General features: G+C 46.6%; 1 protein-coding gene across 4 annotated transcripts in view; it reads right to left on the bottom strand.

The window, feature by feature from the left end:
• Window positions 1-15,504, bottom strand: part of ADAT1 (adenosine deaminase tRNA specific 1) — a 43,204-nt gene extending 27,700 nt beyond the window's left edge. For 2 of the 4 annotated variants that reach the window (XM_044255699.1, XM_044255697.1), the window contains exons 1-9: window positions 15,338-15,504; window positions 14,621-14,829; window positions 11,936-12,118; window positions 11,573-11,641; window positions 10,580-10,634; window positions 10,003-10,133; window positions 6,156-6,756; window positions 3,187-3,332; window positions 1,353-1,452 (exon numbers count right to left, since the gene is read on the bottom strand). In XM_044255699.1, the coding sequence (XP_044111634.1) occupies window positions 1,353-1,452; window positions 3,187-3,332; window positions 6,156-6,756; window positions 10,003-10,133; window positions 10,580-10,634; window positions 11,573-11,641; window positions 11,936-12,118; window positions 14,621-14,630 (1,295 nt within the window). In that variant the 5' untranslated portion in view covers window positions 14,631-14,829; window positions 15,338-15,504. The other 2 variants (XM_044255700.1, XM_044255701.1) reach the window with 2 other exon arrangements.
• Window positions 15,505-18,825: the final 3,321 nt, after the last annotated feature.

Here is an 18,825-nt window from a genome sequence, read left to right as displayed (position 1 = left end):
CAGATCATCTACTCCAGTGTCCTCATCTGACAAGAGATGCATGCACGGAGGCCTGGAGAGCAACTGGCCTTGTCCAAAGTCACGTGGCTACTGGAGACAGAGAGAGCATGGGAATGCCAGGTGCTCCCAGTCAACAGAGAGCGCCAACATCCTGGGACAAGCTGCAGAACAGCACTATGGCAATTTGAAAAGAGGATGGTAATTGTGAGCCAGAAGGCAGTGGTAGTTGAGTTGAGGTTTGATGGTAAAACACACTCTGGTCGGTGGCTAACAGCTGGTCTCCTGAGAGATGCAAACAATGGCCTGGAGCCAGGAGGCCCTTGGGAAATCAGGCAATGGTTTCTTACCTGCGACACTAAAAGTACAAACCACCACAGGAAAAAACCAGATAAAACGGACTTCATCAAACTTTAAAATTTCTGTGCTTTAAAGGACCCTTTCAAAAAGTGAAAAGATAACCCACAGAATTGCAGAAAATATGTTCAAATACATATGTGAAAAAAGACTGGCATCCAGATTATACAAAGAAATGTTTCAACTCAACAATAAAAAGATAAACAAACAAATGGACAAAGGATCAGAATAGGTATTTCTCTAGAGAAGATACACAAATGGCAAATAAAATACGAAAGAATGCTCAACATCAAAAGAAGCTCCACCAGTTATTAGGGAAAGGCACATCAAAACCACGAGATAGCTCTCATGCCCACTAGAGTGGTTCCAATGAAATAGGCAACAGTGAGTGTCGTAAAGAATGTAGGGTAACTGAGATGCATACATTGCTGGTGGGAGTTCAAATTGCTGCAGCTGCTACGGAAAATTTTTGGCAGTTCCTCCAAAAAGCAGAAAAGCAAAAAACCCCCAAGGTTATGCCAGGACTCAACAATTCCATTCCACGGTATACCCAGGAGAATTAAAAACACATGCCCACCTAAGAGTTCATTATATAAATGTTCACAGCAGCACCATTTCTGATAGCCCAAAGCGAAATAACCCAAATGGCCATGGACAAAAGGACTGATGAACAAAAAGCAGCGGGCAGACCCCCACAAAATACCACAATGGTATATAGGAATGAAGGACTGATACATGTTACAACATGGACAAGACTTGAAAACCTTGCGCTAAGTAAAATAAGCCGCATCCTGTATGATCTTACACAGCGAAACGTCCAGAAAGAACAAATCCACAGAGACATCACATCGATTCATGGATGTCAGGGGCCGGAGTAGGGCCGGGGGAATGACTGCTAAGAGGGGTAGGGCTTCTTTTCGGGGCAATGAAGATGTTCCGGAATTAGTGGTAAAGGCTGCCTGCAAGGCCACCATCTCCTTCTGCCTCAACCTGCTTACCTGGCCTGAAGGCACCTGATGGCTTTCTTCGTTGTTCCCTGCGGAAAGCCATTGGCAGTGACATCCAGCGGCTGCTCGGGAACTGCGCTCCAGCTGATGGCTATGAAAAGACAAGATTCTAGTTAAAATTCCTGTTTCCTGTGAATGTCAGAAGTCTTTTCACAAAAATACTTCCCTCTCTCTCCAAAACAGAGTCAATGGCTGCCACTCTGATGCCCGACCTCCAGAATACAATGATAAAAAGAGCTTCATCATTCATCATCTTCATTCTAAGACCCAATAACCACTAAGCACTTGTTACATGCTGGACACACAGTCAGTGCATGGAAACGGAATTTCTCATTTAATCCTTATAACAATCCCGATAAGAAAATGACACATTGTTTTCTTTCTTTTTCTTTTTTTTTAAAGATCTATTTATTTATTTATTTGACAGAGAGAGAGAGATCAAAAGTAGTCAGAGAGGCAGGCAGAGGGGGAGAGGGGAAGCAGGCTCCCTGCTGATCAGAGAGCCCGATGTGGGGCTTGATGTGGGGCTTGATCTCAGGACCCGGGATCATAACCTGAGCTGAGGGCAGAGGCTCAACTCAGGTGCCCTGACACATTGTTTTCATAAGCATACTCTTGTAATCCCCATCTGAACCCCCCTCTCCCATGCCGGTAACATCAGTTTGTTCTATAGAGCTAAGAGTCTCTCCTTCTTGGGGCATCTGGGTGGCTCAGTCAGTTAAGTGTCTGCCTTTGGCTCAGGTCATGATCTCTGGGACCTGGGATCGAGTCCCACATTGGGCTCCCTGCTTGGCAGGGTGTCTTCTTTTTCTCTCTCTGCACCTCCCCCTGCTTGTGCACTGTCATATGAATACACACACACACACACAAAAGACTGTTTCTTGGTTTGTCTCTATTTTTTTCCCCCTTTGCTCATTGTTTCCTAAATTGTACATATGAGTGAGATCATACGGTATGTCTTTCTCTGCCTGACTTATTTTGCTTAGCATAATACACTCTAGTTGCATCCAAGTCCCTCCAAATGGCAAGATTTCATTTTTTTCTATGGCTGAGCAGTATCTTTATTCATTCGTCAGTTGATGGAAACTTGGGCTGCTTCCATAGCTTGGCTACTGTAAATAATGCTGCAGTAAACATAGGAGTGCATGTATTCCTCTCAGTTAGTGTTTTTGTACTTTTAGGGTAAATACCCCTAGTGTGATTACTGGATCATAGGGTAGTTTTATTTTTAATTTTTTGAGGAACCTCCATACTGTTTCCCACAGTGGCTGCACCAGTTTGCATTCCCGTCATTCCTACCAACAGTATAAAGAGGTTCCTTTTTCTCCACGTCCTTGACAATACTTGTTTCTTGTGTTGACTTTAGCCATTCTGACCGGCGTCAGGTGATAGCTCACTGGGGTTTTGATCTGCATTTCCCCAGTGATGAGTGACACTGGGCATCTTCTCATGTGTCTGTTGGCCATCTGGATGTCTTCTTTAAAGAAATGTCTGTTCATCCCTTCTGCCCGTTTTATTAATCGGATTAATTTTTAAGAAATGATATTAAGAATTAATAGAATTCCTTAATTCTATTAATTAATAATTAATAAGTAATTAATTAAGAAATGACGTTCTTATCTGAAGATGAAGAGCCTGAGGCTAAGACAGGAAAAGTAAGTTGCCTGGTGTCTTGCAGAGCACGACCCTGACTCAGTGTGGTCAGCCTTCGCTACTGAGGACTCGGGTCAGAAGCTGCCTCCCTGGGCTGGAGGCCCCCTCCGGGCCACTCCATGGTCTGTGCAAAAGTTACTCCAGGGCAAGTGGAATAGGGCAGATACTTTACCTGCACCACAAGGAGCAAGTCGGCCCGGGCCATCAGCCCTTCTTGCCTGCACTGCGCTGCGGCTCTGTTCAAACAGTAAACCAGACTGCTGTATTTTCATTTCTTGAACTCCAAAGCCTTTCGGTAGCGCAGAGACGTTCCAACACCTAAATGTGAGGGAGAATGCACTCAGTTTCAGCATGGTCCTCTGGAAAACAGTGTCTACACCCGTGGACCACTTCACCGCCCCTGAGTCTCGGTGAGAGGGTGTGAAAGAACTGAATCAAGATCTTACGAGCCATGTGGCCAGAGAAAGATCCCTTCCTATGTCTCTGAAGTGAAAAGGATTAGCTGAGTCACTACCCCTCAGAAACTTTAGGGACACTAAACTCCAGTCCTGGTACTGGCTTTGAAAGACTGCAAACCCTCAAAGAGCAATATTAACTCGTCAGTATCTCTTCCTAGGGAATCGTCCAAACACACCAGAAACCAAAGCTCTCCTGTAACAGACAAGCTTCGTTTTTCCCTCTTGGGTCTTTCACACCATCTAGAGGCTACCATGATGCTGCTCTGGAACCAAGCAGACAGACTAGGGAAAGCACGGAAAACACCGAAAATGTCTTGGGCATAGTGCTTAGGAGTGCTTCTGTTGAAAACATCATACTGGGCTATAGTTGTATACCAGAGAATTCATCCATTCTCAGTGTACAGTTTTGGGGGGTTTGTTTGTTTGTGTTTGGCTGTACTCACAGAACTGTGCTACGGTCACCATAATCTGAATTTATCATGTTTGACCCCTGATAAGAAACCCAGCACCCATCAGCGGTCACTCCCCATGCATTTCTCCAGCACCCACCATCCTACTTCTGGATTTGCCTATTTTTGACATTTCGCTCCATGAAATCATCTGCTACGTGGCTCCTCTCACTCAGCACAGAGCTTTCGAGGCTTGTCCGTGCCGTAGCTTGGGCCAGCCTTTGCTCCTTTTTGGGGCTGATGATCTAACCATCTATTACCTTTTGTTGATCTGTTCACCAGCGGATGCACATCTGGGCTGCTTCATTTTGCGGCTGGTGTGACTTGTACCACTGTGAACGTTCATGTGTCAGTATTTACGTGGATGCGTGTTTTCATTTCTCCTGGGTACACTCCCTGGGTGTGTTCCCTGGCCCTGGTCTCAGGAGCAGTACAGCCGACATGACGGGCCTCCCCCCAGCAGTGGCCTCTCCCTGCCTTCTTTTACCACAGTCTTAACTGGGCTTAGCAACGCTTCCTTAGGGGGACCACACTTGAGTGATCATCCTTTGTCTTTTATCCTTTTTTCTTTTTTAAATATTTTATTTATTTGACAGAGATCACAAGTAGGCAGAGAGGCAGACAGAGAGAGAGGAGAAGGCAGGCTTCCCGCTGAGCAGAGAGCCTGATGTGGGGCTCGATCCCAGGACCCTGAGATCATGACCTGAGCCGAAGGCAGAGGCTTAACCCAATGAGCCACCCAGGCGCCCCTGTCTTTTATCTTGTGAAGACATTGATGGTTTTTAAAAATTAGAGTAGCAATATATATGTACGGGGCAGAACAATGAGAAAACAGAGTAACCACAAAGAAGAAAAAAAAAACCACCCGTAATATCACAACTCAGAGATAATCATACTAGTACCTTGGTATACATCCTCCCACGATTTTTCTACTACGTGCATATATACTTTACGACCAACACAAACTCGTTGTATCTTTAAACTTACTCTTTAAGAATTATGACCATCTCCTGCAACTGTACTACTGATTTACCCCAAAATACAGATGTGAAAGGAAGGGCCCTCTGTACCCCAATGTTCATAGCAGCAATGTCCACAATCGCCGAACTGTAGAAAGAGCCCAGATGCCCTTCAATGGACGAATGGATAAGGAAGATGTGGTCCATATATACAATGGAGTATTATGCCTCCATCAGAAAGGATGAATACCCAACTTGTGTATCAACATGGACAGGACTGGAGGAGATTATGCTGAGTGAAATCAGTCAAGCAGAGAGAGTCAATTATCATATGGTTTCACTTACTTGTGGAGCATAAGGAATAACAGGGAGGACATGGAGAGAAAGAGAGAAGTGAGTTGGGGGAAATCGGAGGGGAGATGAACCATGAGAGACTGTGGACTCTGAGGAACAGAGGGTTTTGGAGGGAAGGGGAGTGGGGGGTTGGGTGAGCCTGGGGGTGGGTATTACGGTATTACGGAGGGCTCGTATTGCATGGAGCATTGGGTGTGGTGCATAAACAATGAATCTTGGGGGGGGGGGCGCCTGGGTGGCTCAGTGGGTTAAAGCCTCTGCCTTCGGCTCAGGTCATGATCCCAGGGTCCTGGGATCAAGCCCCGCATCGGGCTCTCTGCTCAGCAGGGAGCCTGCTTCTTCCTCTCTCTCTGCCTGCCTCTCTGCCTACTTGTGATCTCTATTTGTCAAATAAATAAATAAATGAATCTTGGAACACTGAAATAATAAAACAAAATTAAAAAAAATTATGAGCATCTTTTCAGGTCCAACAGTCATCAATATTAGCTTTAAACTATTTCACTGGTTTCCTTTTTTTTTTTTTTAAACATGACTACACACACAGCTAAATGTCTGAGCACTTTCTTAATTATTTCTTAGGACAAATTCCCAGCAATAGACCCAATGGATCAAAACGTATGGGTAGGGCGCCTGGGTGGCTCAGTGGGTTAAGCCGCTGCCTTCGGCTCAGGTCATGATCTCGGAGTCCTGGGATCGAGTCCCGCATCGGGCTCTCTGCTCAGCAGGGAGCCTGCTTCCCTCTCTCTCTGCCTGCCTCTCTGCCTACTTGTAATTTCTCTCTGTCAAATAAATATATAAAATCTTTAAAAAAAAAACAAAAAAAACCCGTATGGGTATTTTAGTCTCTTCGGACATCTTCTGAGACTTCTTGGAAAGGCTATTCCAGCTGCTCCCTCCCTCTCTTCCTCCCTCCAGGCTCACCTCCCGGTCAGAGCTCTGTGCATCGCCTCCTGGCTGTATGGGCACCTCCCAATCACCACAGCTGATAGGTAGATGGGCTCTTCTAGAAGGTGCATCAACAGCGCCCCCTGGCATCCGAGGACGTTCCACCGGGCCAGCTTGTCACTGCAGGACAGGGAGCAAGTCCGGTCTCCCCGGCCCGGCTTCACTCGGAGCAGCCCCACCTGGTGATACGCAGCACCAGGCTGCCGGGAGTCCCCAGCTTCTCCGGGCACACACTTGGCTCCGGTTCTATAAACGTCCACCACTTTGACACCACCGGGGGCCGTTCTGGTGACAGGGGCCTGTTCCTGTGCAGTAACATGAGAGCCGCTGACGTCTGGTGTGACTGGGCCACTCTCCTGATGGCCAAAACTCTGATGTTGAGCTACACCGTCAGGAGTCCGGGGCTCAAGCCTCATCTTTTTGGTCACAGGACTACACAGGCCCTCACATCTCTCTGTGTCCTCAGGAGCTTCCAGGTCACCACTGGCTTCTGATGGCTTACTGGCCCAGTCCCTACGGACAGGACAGCAGGGCTGATCTTCAAACTCGAGCATTGGAATGATGGAGGCATCCCCACCTGCAAGAGAAGGGACCTCTTAAAAACCAGTGGTTCTCAAAGTGAGGCCCCAGGACCTCATCAATGTCCCTACGGAACTTGTTAGAAATGCCAATTCTCGGCAGCCACAGTCAACCTGCTAAGTCTGAAACTCTGGAGGTGGTCGCCAGCAGTGTGTATTTTAGCTCTCCGGGTCATTCTGATGACTGGAGAACCACTGTCTGAAACAAAGTCTAATTCTGTTTTCCTAGCTGACTTGGGATTAGGCACACTTGCCCAAATTTCCCGAATAAGATTCCTTCGTGGCTCTATCCTACCTAGACCCAGTGAGTCAGAAACTCTGGGGCGGGGGTGGGGGGGTCTGGGCAGCAGAATACTTTAACAAAGATCCCAGGTAATGCTCATCACAGGAAGTTTTGGAAACACTAGCTTTGACCAGGGTTTGTCAACATTCATAATACTGATTATTATTATTATTACTGGGCCAGGTAATTCCTTTTGTGGGGGCTATCTTTTACATCATAGGATGGTTACCAGCTCCTCGGTCTCCACCTACTAGATACCAATAGCACCCCAAGTCTGGCCATCAAAAATGTCCCCAAATGTTGCTAAATGGCCTCTGAGAAGCAAAACTGTCCTGAGTTGAGAACCCTTGATTTACAATGAGCACAGTTTCCCAAGTGCATTTTGTGGAATGTTATCCTGTAAGATGCTTTGGAAAACAAAAGTGGGAGGTTGGTTTCATGGTTAAATATTTGGCAAATATGTTCCCAAATTCCCCATCTTGGAGATTTATGTGCATATCTTCACAGTAAAGGCTTTGCAGTGAATTACACAAGTGGTGTTTCCCTGTGCTGGGTTAGAGATTTCTGACTCAACTCTGTGCTTAAATAGAAACACAGAAAACCAGAGGTTAGCAAAAAGCACAGCGTCCCCTGGAGAAGGGAGCTATTTCTTCAAACACTAACCTAGTGTGTGTGGCTTTTCTAAAGCGTGTAAATAATACATCTGTAGCCTTTAGAACCTAAGAGTGGGAAAGGCAAGAAACGTAGAACTGGGACTGTGGCCAGAGAGGCTGGCTGGCGGACTTCCAGAGACCTCACAAGGGGACAGTGACTTTGGAGAATTGACTGGGCCCACCTCCCACTCTGAAGGCTCAGAGATTTGATCCAGACAGATGCCTAAACCTGAGAGGCTGACTCATGCTAATAAAACTCACAAGTAAGAGTCTGCAATAGCTAATCCAGGCACCAAATTATCAATTAGTAATGAGGAATAAATGCAAAGGGAGACAGTTACATTCTCCAGGTAATATTCTTTCCTCCTGCACACAAACCATGCATGGGCGTTGCAGTGCAAAAGATGACCTATTAGCCCAGTGTAGTTGGATTGGTGGGTTTAGATTTTTATTTCACAGACCAGTAAAATTTCCAGAAGATTTTAAGATCAACAAAGGGGGTGGTCAATTTTGTATTCCATCAACTAAGATCTTTAAAAATCCTAATTACTGCTATTTATTTTTTTTTCCTAATTACCACTATTTAAAATAAAAAGATAAAAATTTCATAACCTTTTCATGGAAAGAAATTAGATTTTTTTTAAAAAGAGCTTATTTATTTGACTTTTAAAGATTTTATTTATTTCTTGGACAGAAAGAGAGAGACAGAGACAGTGAGAGAGGGAATGTAAGCAGGGGATGTGGGAGAGGGAGAAGCAGGCTTCCCGCTGAGCAGGGAGCCTGATGTGGGGCTTGATCCCAGGACCCTGGGATCACAACCTGAGCCAAAGCCAGATGCTTAAGGACTGAGCCACCCAGGCACCCCAGAAATTAAACTTTTTGAAAAACACACTATAGTCCAGATTTTTCCCATCTGGTTATAGACCAGCCTGTGGACCACTGATCTATGTGTCTGATTAGTGGGTGAGGCTAGCTGTGACCCACAGATGCATCTCTCTCCATCATAAGGCTACACCTACCACTGGGTCAGCCAAGCCCTAGTTACTCCTCAAGTGTGGTCCACAGGCGAACACCACTGACATCATGGGGACTTGGTTAGAAATGCAGAACCTTAGGTTTCATCCCAGACCTAATGAATTTGAATCCACATTTTATTAAGATCATTCATTTGCATTTTATAGTTTGAGAAGCACTGAGTTAAGAAACATCTTTTGGTTCTTGGACCAGGGTATCCAGGGCTAGTAAGAAAGCACAGATGAGGGCGCCTGGGTGGCTCAGTGGGTTAAGCCGCTGCCTCATGGCTCAGGTCATGATCTCAGGGTGCTGGGATCGAGTCCCGCATCGGGCTCTCTGCTCAGCAGGGAGCCTGCGTCCTCCTCTCTCTCTCTCTCTCTGCCTGCCTCTCTGCCTACTTGTGATCTCTCTCTGTCAAAATAAATAAATAAAATCTTAAAAAAAAAAAAAGAAAAGAAAGAAAGCACAGATGAGCACTGCCTTTCTCTGTATGTCATTTTCTGGCCTTTGACTCAACCGATTCTTTTCTGAGACTCATCCTTCCTTAAGCTGTATTATATTTTGGATTTAAATTATGACAAGTCTTGACAGCTCTTCTGTCTCTTCAGAGCTAGTACCTATATCTGCTCTAATTGCATGTGTAGTTTTAAAGTTTAATACTTACAGAACACTGTTAGAGCCTTCCTTCCCAAAGGTTTTAGTGTGAGTGAAGTTTACTGCCATCCCTGAGCTGCTATCTAAAGAGAGCAGAAATTCTCCATTTTCAAAACAAAAAAACAGTGGTCTCCTCTAGGCGAAGTCTGATCTTCCTGCTTGATGCAACCACAGCACCTGAATGTCCCCATTTAACTCGTCAAAATTTAACTTAACTGATCATGACTGTCTACACTCTATGAGGCTAGGCGAGGGACAAGTCTTACTCCCTGCTGTAGACCCAACGTCACATTGTACCTGACAAGTAGCAGAAAATAACCGCTGAAGGAGTGAATGGACTGAGTTTCAGGATAAATTACTACAGAATTCAGGGCTTTGGACTTCTAAGTCCAACTGCTGGTTTCAGACCTTTGTGGGGTTTCCGCTTGAAGCTTCCCAATCCTGACTGGGAACCGAGAACTGCAGGGTTGTTCCTTGATAGAGAAGTGGTCAGGCACCGTGGCCTGTTCAGAAAAAGGCAGTGTCCGCCGCTTGCAGCTACACTGCAGCCAGACGAGCTTTTCTGAGGAATAGATCTAAGGATAAGAGGACATAAGGAAGTAGACAACGTAATAATGATCCAAAGGGTTGGCTATACTTACAGGGTGTATGGCTGGAGAAAAATACAAAGGAGAGGTCTGGCCTGAGTTTCCACAGCCCTCTCTGAGTTCCAGGGACAAAGATGCTATCCTCCTTCAGGGCGGCCGCCAAGTGGAGCTGATGGAGAAGGTACCTAATTGGGGCACAAGGTGTGGCCAGAATGAACAACCAAACACTTTGGTGAAGTAAGACTGGCTGGTTGATGATTAAGAAAGAGTTACTGCAGACCGATGGGACTGGCAGTGATTTGGAATTTCGAGGATGATGCAGACCAGTGATTCTCAAAAGTGTGGCCCCTGACCAGCAGCATCAGCATCACCTGGAATTTGTTAGAAATCCAGGTCCCGCCCCTGACCTGCTGAATCGGAATTTCCAGGGAAGGGCCCAACAATCTGAGTTTTCACAAACATAGGCAATTCTGATGTACACCAAGTGTAAGAACCACGGTCTAGACCAGGGCTAATCAAAGTGTGGTTCACATACCGACATCATCAGTGTTACTCGGGAGCTTATTAGAAATGCAAATTCTGGGGCTCCCCAGGGCAGGCTAAGTCTGATTCTCTGGGGTTGTCCCTTTACCTTTGGAAACTCCTCCTGGCTATGACCTCAGCGTGGCTATCATTGAGGATGTCTCCTGTGGCAAAGACAGGACACTAGTGAAGACACAGAGAACCAGAGGCCCTGTTTCCCTGCAGTAGAACACAGCAGTTTCCCCGGCTACCAGGATGGCATGGAGCTCCTGGAGGGCTCTGTCAGGAAGTACTGCAATCACTGATGGCAATACAGGGTCTCCTCGAATCAGTACTACTGACACCTTGGGTTAGAAAATTCTTTGTTGTGAGGCTCTGTCCTGTGGAAGGGAGGATGTTTACTGGCATTCCTGGCCTCTAGCCCCAGAGGCAGATAGCATAGTAACACCCTCCCGTGACTTGTGGCAACTGAAGATGGAAAATGTCTCCAACCACTGCCAGAGGTCCCCCAGGGGACAAAATCTCCCCATAGTTGAGAAGGACTGATTTACAGGAAAATAGATGGAGGAAAGGGGTCCAAATCTTTTGTGGCCTGATATCACACTTGAGCTTGTGGTGATACGATTCCATCAAATTCAATCCACAGTGGTCCAGGCACACAGGAGGCAAGGCTGGGAAAATGGGGGAAGCAAACCTGGGATGGAATCTGCTAACTGGAAGCAGGAGGTGAAGATGTCAGATCTCCAAGGGATTTCCATATTCTTTTTGTTGTCCAAATCTCCATCAATTCAAGATTGCTTTAGGGGGGCTTCAGACCTAATGGGGAGGAGCTGCTCCAGGGAAATTTTGGTTTGCGCAGGAAAATACCAGCCAACTTCCAATCTATGCAGAAAGCATGTTCCTGGCAGCCTTTGCTTCCATTGTTTATTCTGATTCTTAAAATGAGTTCTGACCTTCGCAGTGGAGTGACAGTGGGAAAGGAAAGGTCAGCCACCTCAGTGATGTGGCCCCTTTTAACAGGATGAGGAGAGGAAAGGACAAAATGCAAAGGGCTTTCCAACGCGCCCTGGACGAATGCTGTTCAGACCCCACCCGGGCTTACCGCTCTTCCTCATTTTGGACTGGCCTATACATTTCGTTCCTGTTCCCATTGAGACAACTTCCTTCATCACTGAGAGGGAAAGAACAAATCATTAGGTGTGCTCCCACACTGTGAATGGTCCCCAGCCCTCAGGTTTCACGCATGCACACTCCTCCAGGGCATTTCTAGAGGGGACCCAACCCAGGGCTGTGGTTGCAGCACGGCAGGCTCCAACCACAAGTACTGCGCCCCCTGGTGGAGAGCAAGGGGAACATGCCCATTGCTGCGGCGGTCGCCAGCCAGGACTGTCCCTGCACAGCCATGAACAATTCTCCTACCATCTCTGACAGGGAGAGGGAGCGCTGGAAGGTGAAAAGGCCTCACCTTGTGCCGGTTTATTAGTGATGCCATGGGCCTGGTTAGCTGCAGGCTGTATCTTCACCACGGCTGCTAGTAACGTCCACTCACGGTTGGGGTCAGGTTTCCCCTGCTTGGGCAGTCTGGTCCTATAGTGCTCATAACACAGCTGGGCAATCTCATCTGCAGTCCACATGGTCCGCGTTAGTGCTGAGCCAGATCAAAAACCACAACCATCAGAAGAACAGAAAAGAGAAGCAACGCAAGATGCTACAACTTGCCCAGGCGCTTCAGTGGGCTTTCAGGGTAGCCTGACAGCGTTCATACCGAGGTTTCTCTATCTGGAACTCTAATGGGTCACTTTCTTCTACTACTTCCCTGTCCCCTCTTCACACACCAAACCCCCCCCCTTTTTTTAGATTTTATTTATTTACTTGACGACAGAGAGATCACAGATAGGTAGAGAGGCAGGCAGAGAGAGGGGGCAAAGCAGGCTCCCTGCTGAGCAGAGAGCCCCAAGTGGGGCTCGATCCCAGGACCCCAAGATCATGACCTGAGCTGAAGGCAGAGGCTTAACCCACTGAGCCACGCAGGCTCATACCCAGCATGGAGCCCCATGCACAGTCTGAACTCACAATCCTGAGGTCAAGACCTGAGCTGAGATCAAGAGTTGGAGGCTTAATCCACTAAGCCACCCAGGCACCCCTCCCCTTTTCATTTTAAGGAAAGATCAAAGAAGTCCCAGTTTCTTAAAGATGTTTTTTTTTTTTTACATGTTGGACATCTGACATGTATCTAATGATTCTGAACCTACTACTCAAAAATAAAAGTGCATGAGAGGGAAGTATCCTTGCTACTCCAATTTTCATTTGGAAGTAGCACGTCAGGTACTGCACACCTTAGCTGGATTTGGGCAGACTCTAACCATACAAGGTTTATCTTTCTAGGCAGATGTTCTTTTTTTACATCCTCTTTTTCCGACTTTTTCTCTTCTCCGACTTCCTCCCAGCAGATTGACTCTTGATCTCCCTCTATAAATCTCCGATGACCCCATCAAGAAAACACTTGAATTTCTCCCATAATGTTTTATGAGGCAGGTGGGAGAAGTGACAAAGCCTAGAGCTTTCTCACCAGTCAACCAGTCTGTGCTGGAGTGTGGGCTTTGGAGATACCCTTTCTGTATTCTAATCCTGACTTTGCTACCAACTGGGTGATACTGAGTAGATTACCTAACCTCTCTGTTTCTGTGTCTTTATCTGCTAAAACAGGGATCACAGGGTTATTGTGAGGATTAAGTAATATTTATAAAAAGCTACTGCTACAATGTTAAGCCTAATTAATGTCAACTGTGATTAATGTTCCAAAAAGGAACATTTCATGTTCCTGATTGTCTTGAGCCCCCTTGGGAGCAGGGGGCTGCAAAGGCAATGTAAAGCCATGAATAAAAAACCATTAAGCATATCAGAGCAGAGAGGCTACTTTGCTAGAAACCTGTCTACTCCTGACTCTGTGCTCACTCAATAATTTCATTTGGACTCAAATGCATGAAAAGCTTCTTAACAGAAAATGAGATCATATGGTGATGGATACAGCTCAGCATTAAAAAAAAAAAAAAGGCATTGGGGCACCTGGGTGGCTTAGAGGGTTAAACCTCTGCCGTCGGCTCGCGTCATGATTTCAGGGTCCTGGGATGGAGCCCCACATGGGGCTCTCTTCTCAGCAGGGAGCCTGCTTCCCCCCCTCTCTCTGCCTGCCTCTCTGCCTACCTGTGATCTCTCTCTGTGTCAAATGGATGAATAAAATCTTAAAAAAAAAAAAAAAAGACATTACTGAGTCCTACTGCATGCAGCTTCTGAAAACTGCTATTTTTACAATGAGCTCCCAGCACGGAGTTAAATTAATTAAACAAGAACGCCATTAATGATGTGCTACGGTGGCTTATAAAGGAAACCATGATCTAAGTCTGTACATGCCTGTAGGTTACAATAGCAAAACGGTATGGATAACCAGTCACAAACAGCCAGACCCAGGCTTAAACTTTTGCCAACCACCTAATTTCCCTTCTTGCTGTACTCTTTGAAAGTCTCTCCCCTAGCTCTGATCTGCAATGTTCCTAACCACTTTCGGTTTGGTGCTGCCTAACTGGAATTGATTTTTGCCCCAAAAAAGGCTCTTAAAATTTTTAATATGCTTCCATTTATCTTTTAAGAGTTCTAATGTGGAGCCTGCTGCTGCAATAAATGGTCATGGTAAATCAGACCACAGTGATTGAAAACCAGAATCTGCCAGGAACTGACATAAATTGTGACTTGAAAGTCAGAAAACCAGGGGTGCCTGAGTGGCTCAGTGGGTTAAAGCCTCTGCTTTCCGCTCAGGTCATGGTCCCAGGGTCCTGGGATCAAGCTCCACATCAGGCTCTTTGCTCAGCAGGGAGCCTGCTTCCTCCTCTCTCTTTGCCTGCCTCTCTGCCTACTTGTGATCTCTCTCTCTCTCTGTCAAAAAATAAAATAAAGTCAGAGAACCAGCAGGCCATGTATCTCTCCAGGCAAAAGAAAAGTATGGGGGTGGGGGAGGGAAGAAAAAAAAAAAGAAAAGCATGGGAGATCCTAGAATCCTCTATTTGGAAGGGATTTTCCCCCCTCATTTTGGGATTGGGCGGGGGAGAGCGGGCATCACAAGGCATCAACGTGAAATTAAACCAGAGGCACATACCACGAACCATAGTAGCCAGGGAAGACAGAACTTGCCAGAAGTACCACTGACTCCCTAAGATGATGCAGCCCGGAACTATTCCATCCTCTCATTCACGTAATTGTCTGGGTGAGCGTGCACGGTAGCCGACATGAATCCATGTTTTGCGGAACTAGGTCCACTAAAACCCAAACTCCAAATCCACTCTCTCTTAGGTCTGGAGTAACGTCCTATGAAACAACAGCTCAGTTAAATAGGCAGGTCTTGGCCCACAAGATCGTATGTGGCAACACGCACAAAAAGCCCAAGAACCCACTCCCTTTTCAAAGTAAGGTGAAGGCAGCTCAAGCTACCACGGGAGAAAAGGCTTTGGCTGTAGTCCCTTCTCCTCAATAACCCCGACCGCAGCCGCTCCTCGGCAGGCTCTAGAGCCGGAGTGGGGCCCATTCGGCTCTGGGCCCGTGAAAAGGCGACAACCTGCGCGCCCACCTCCTCGGGACGCGCGCACGCCGCTGCGAGGCCACCCGCACCACGCCCGCCTGCCGCCGACACCGGCGCTTCCGGGAAACGGGACGCGCGCCCGGGGAGGCACGGTCCATACCACCACTTCACACACAAAACCGGCTCGGGAAGGCAGACCGAGGGCAGCTCTCCCAGCAGCCGTGGTGGAGGGGGTCCCCCACACTTGCGCGCCCTCGGCCCCGCCACCCCGCCACCTGCCGGACGCCCCCCTCGAACCTCCAAGGTACGCGCCCTGAGGGGCAGCGAAGAGAATCGCGGGACGTAGCGGAAGTAACGTCCTAAGGAGGCCGCTCTTTCAGGCCCCGCCCCCAAAGGCGCGCTGTGCATTCTGGCCCTTGTAGTCCTTCTCGGTTGGAGTCCCGCGTGTTGGAGAACAAGAGTTCCGTGGCCCAACGGAAGCTGGTAAGATGGTTCAAATAGTAGAATGATGTCGTATCTTGAAACACTAGTCTGAATTTCTGTCTAAATCAGTAAGGTCCTGCAGAAATATACGATGAGCCACATAATGCAATTTAAAATTTTCTATAGCTACATTTAAAAAAGTCAAAAGAAACAGGTGAAATTAATTGTAATCATATATTTTATTTAGCCCAGTGTGTCCAAAGTCTTGTCATTTCAGCGTGTAACCAGTATTTAAAAAAAAAAAAAAACAACTGAGATATTTTACTTTTTTTTTTTTCATACTTTAGAAATCTGGTATGTGTTTTACACTTAAAATGCCTCTCAACTTCCCTATGACCCTGCAATTGCACTCCTGGGTATTTACCCCAAAAATACAGATGTAGTGAAAAGAAGGGCCATCTGTACCCCAATGTTTATAGCAGCAATGGCCACGGTTGCCAAACTATGGAAAGAACCAAGATGCCCTTCAACGGACGAATGGATAAGGAAAATGTGGTCCATATACACTATGGAGTATTATGCCTCCATCAGAAAGGACGGATACCCAACTTTTGTAGCAACATGGATGGGACTGGAAGAGATTATGCTGAGTGAAATAAGTCAAGCAGAGAGAGTCAATTATCATATGGTTTCACTTATTTGTGGAGCATAACAAATAGCATGGAGGACATGGGGAGTTAGAGAGGAGAAGGGAGTTGGGGGAAATTGGAAGGGGAAGTGAATCATGAGAGACTATGGACTCTGAAAAACAATCTGAGGGGTTTGAAGTGGCAGGGGGTGGGAGGTTGGGGTACCAGGTGGTGGGTATTATAGAGGGCACGGATTGCATGGAGCACTGGGTGTGCTGAAAAAATAATGAATACTGTTATGCTGAAAATAAATAAATTTAATTTAAAAAATGCCTCTCATGGGGACTGGCCACATTTCAGATCCTCAACAGCCACATGTGGCTAGTGACTGCTCTAATGGATAGCCTGGGTCTAAAACCGTCAGGTTGCCAGGAATAGTAGCATACCTTGTCTGGATGATTCAGGAGCCCGTGACACCCAGCAATTGTATACCTCAGTTCCTAAAGGTGAGAGAAGTCACTTTTCTCCTCGGTAAACTTCAAAAGTTAGAGGAGACAGGAGTGCAACTTGCTTGACCCCAGTCTTCTCTCCAGTTCAGGGGAAAAGGGCCACAGACCTCCTCCAAGGCTAAGGACCCTGATCCTTTCTCTCTAATAACTTTAACCTTCAACTGTCTCCCTCTTCTGCCTTTAAAGAGGCACTGATCCTGGCGGCGGGTGGGGTGGGAAGTCATCAGTCTCAGGGATGGGTATCATCACCAGTGTAGTCAAATACAATGTAATGTGAGTCACTCTCCTTGTCATTTTCCTTCCCGTAACCCCCACAATATAATCCACTGCCAAGTCCTGTTCGTAACTTCTTGTCTTTTGAATATATCCATTTCTGTCCATTTCCATGGCAATAGCTCAGTCTGTCTTCCCCTTGGATTGCTGTACTAACCTCTAGACTTAGACCTTTCTTTGCCCAACTCCAGTTCTTTTTCACAGAGCAGCCAGACTGCTGTTTTTAAAACACAAATGTGATGTTACTGCTTAAATACTTTAGTGGCTTTCCAGGACTCTCAAATTACAAAATCCTAAAGGCTCAGAGATTACTCAAAATCCCATAGTAGGGCTCTTACCCCTGTATGACGCTTCTTCCTGCCTCATCTGGTGGCATGTCTTATGGGCTCTCTCTAGTGTCATTGGCCTTTTCTATGCTCGTTCCTACCTCAGGGCCTTTATGCTTGTTGCTACATCATGGAAAACCCTCTTCTTTGACTAGTTAATGCTCCATTTTCTTTCAGATCTCAGATTCTGATATCCTTGGGGAAACCTTCCTTAACTGAGTCTGTTAGGGTTTCTCAATACCGCATGGATCTCTCCTTCAAAGCATTTATTAGAACTTCCATTCTACACAGTTGAAAAATGATTTAATAAATGTCTGTTTTCTGTACAATTCTAGGAGCTTGATGAAACTGGAGACCATGCCTTTGTTTTCGCTCCAGTACAACAGTTAGCAAATTGTGAGCTTCAACTGTTGAAGGAGGTAATGAGGACTTTATAATTGCAGTCCTTCTGTTCCTTCTGGCTTTCGTCCTGTTTGTCATTTTTCCGTCACACCCCACAAACATGTTGTCTACTGCTTCAGTTCATCTGTCTCCAGCCTTCTTGAGGACAGACAGCTGGCTTCTGCGCCCAGCCTACTACTAAACAGCTCTATTTTTTTTTTTAAGATTTATTTATTTGAGAGAGAGAAAGCAAGCACAAGTAGGAGGGGCAGAAGGAGAGGGAAAGAGAGTCTCCAGCAGACTCTCTGCTGAGTGTGAGCCTGAAGTGGGGCTTGATCCCACAATCCTGAGATCATGACCTGAGCAGACACCAAGAGTCGGATGCTCAACCGACTGCCCCACCCAGGCGCCCCTAAACAGCTCTTCTAAGGTCACTCGGGACCTTGATGGTCCTTGTTGCCTTTTCCAGTGGTAGTGTGGCTTGCAGTCTAGTAACATATCTTGAACCTATGATGTGTCCTTTGGGAAGGTGGTTTTCATTTTAATTGAATACTGTCTTGTGAAGGATGTGCCGTCTGGAAGTGTTTCTTCTGAAATGCCACCTGGTCATCCACTACCACTGCCAAGTGCTCCCAGAGCCTGTGTTTAAATGCCAGCGAGGGGTGGAGGTGCTCAACACTGAGCTTAATTCCCAGCAAGGGGCTTCTGGGTGCTCAGATCAGTGTACCAGCTACAGAAGTGACACCCTGCTGTCAAAATAGACTCCTTGGGACGCTTGCGGGTTTTGCTATGAGAAAGACAAGTTGTTCAGGGTAGGACTCACCTATAGTTCCCCCCGCTGCCTCGCGTGTTGGGGCTGGGGGCTCCATTTTAACAGAAGGCCCTTGGCCATACCCTTGTCTCATTCCTAGCCCAGCTGAAATGAGCCGAAGGTAATGAGAAAAGTCCAGACTTACATTCATCATACTTACTGTTCCCCTGACGTTAAATGAGGCCTGAAACCCAATGCTCATTCTTTCCTCTGAAATTGCACTTCCTGTTTGTCCCATTTCAGTAAATGCCAACTCTTCAGTTGTTCAGGCCCCAAACTGTAAAATCGTTTTTTTGTTTTTAAAGATTTTATTTATTTCACAGAGAGGAAGAGATCACAAGTAGGCAGAGAGGCAGGCGGGGGGTGGGGAAGCAGGCTCCCCACTGAGCAGAGTGCCCGACATGGGACTCGATCCCAGGACGCTGAGATCATG

This window comes from Neovison vison, chromosome 7 (assembly GCF_020171115.1).
Source record: "Neovison vison isolate M4711 chromosome 7, ASM_NN_V1, whole genome shotgun sequence".
In the NCBI taxonomy this organism is placed as follows: Eukaryota; Metazoa; Chordata; class Mammalia; order Carnivora; family Mustelidae; genus Neogale; species Neogale vison.
Note: the sequence above shows the minus strand (reverse complement) of the source record. Positions and strands in the feature narration are given on the sequence as shown.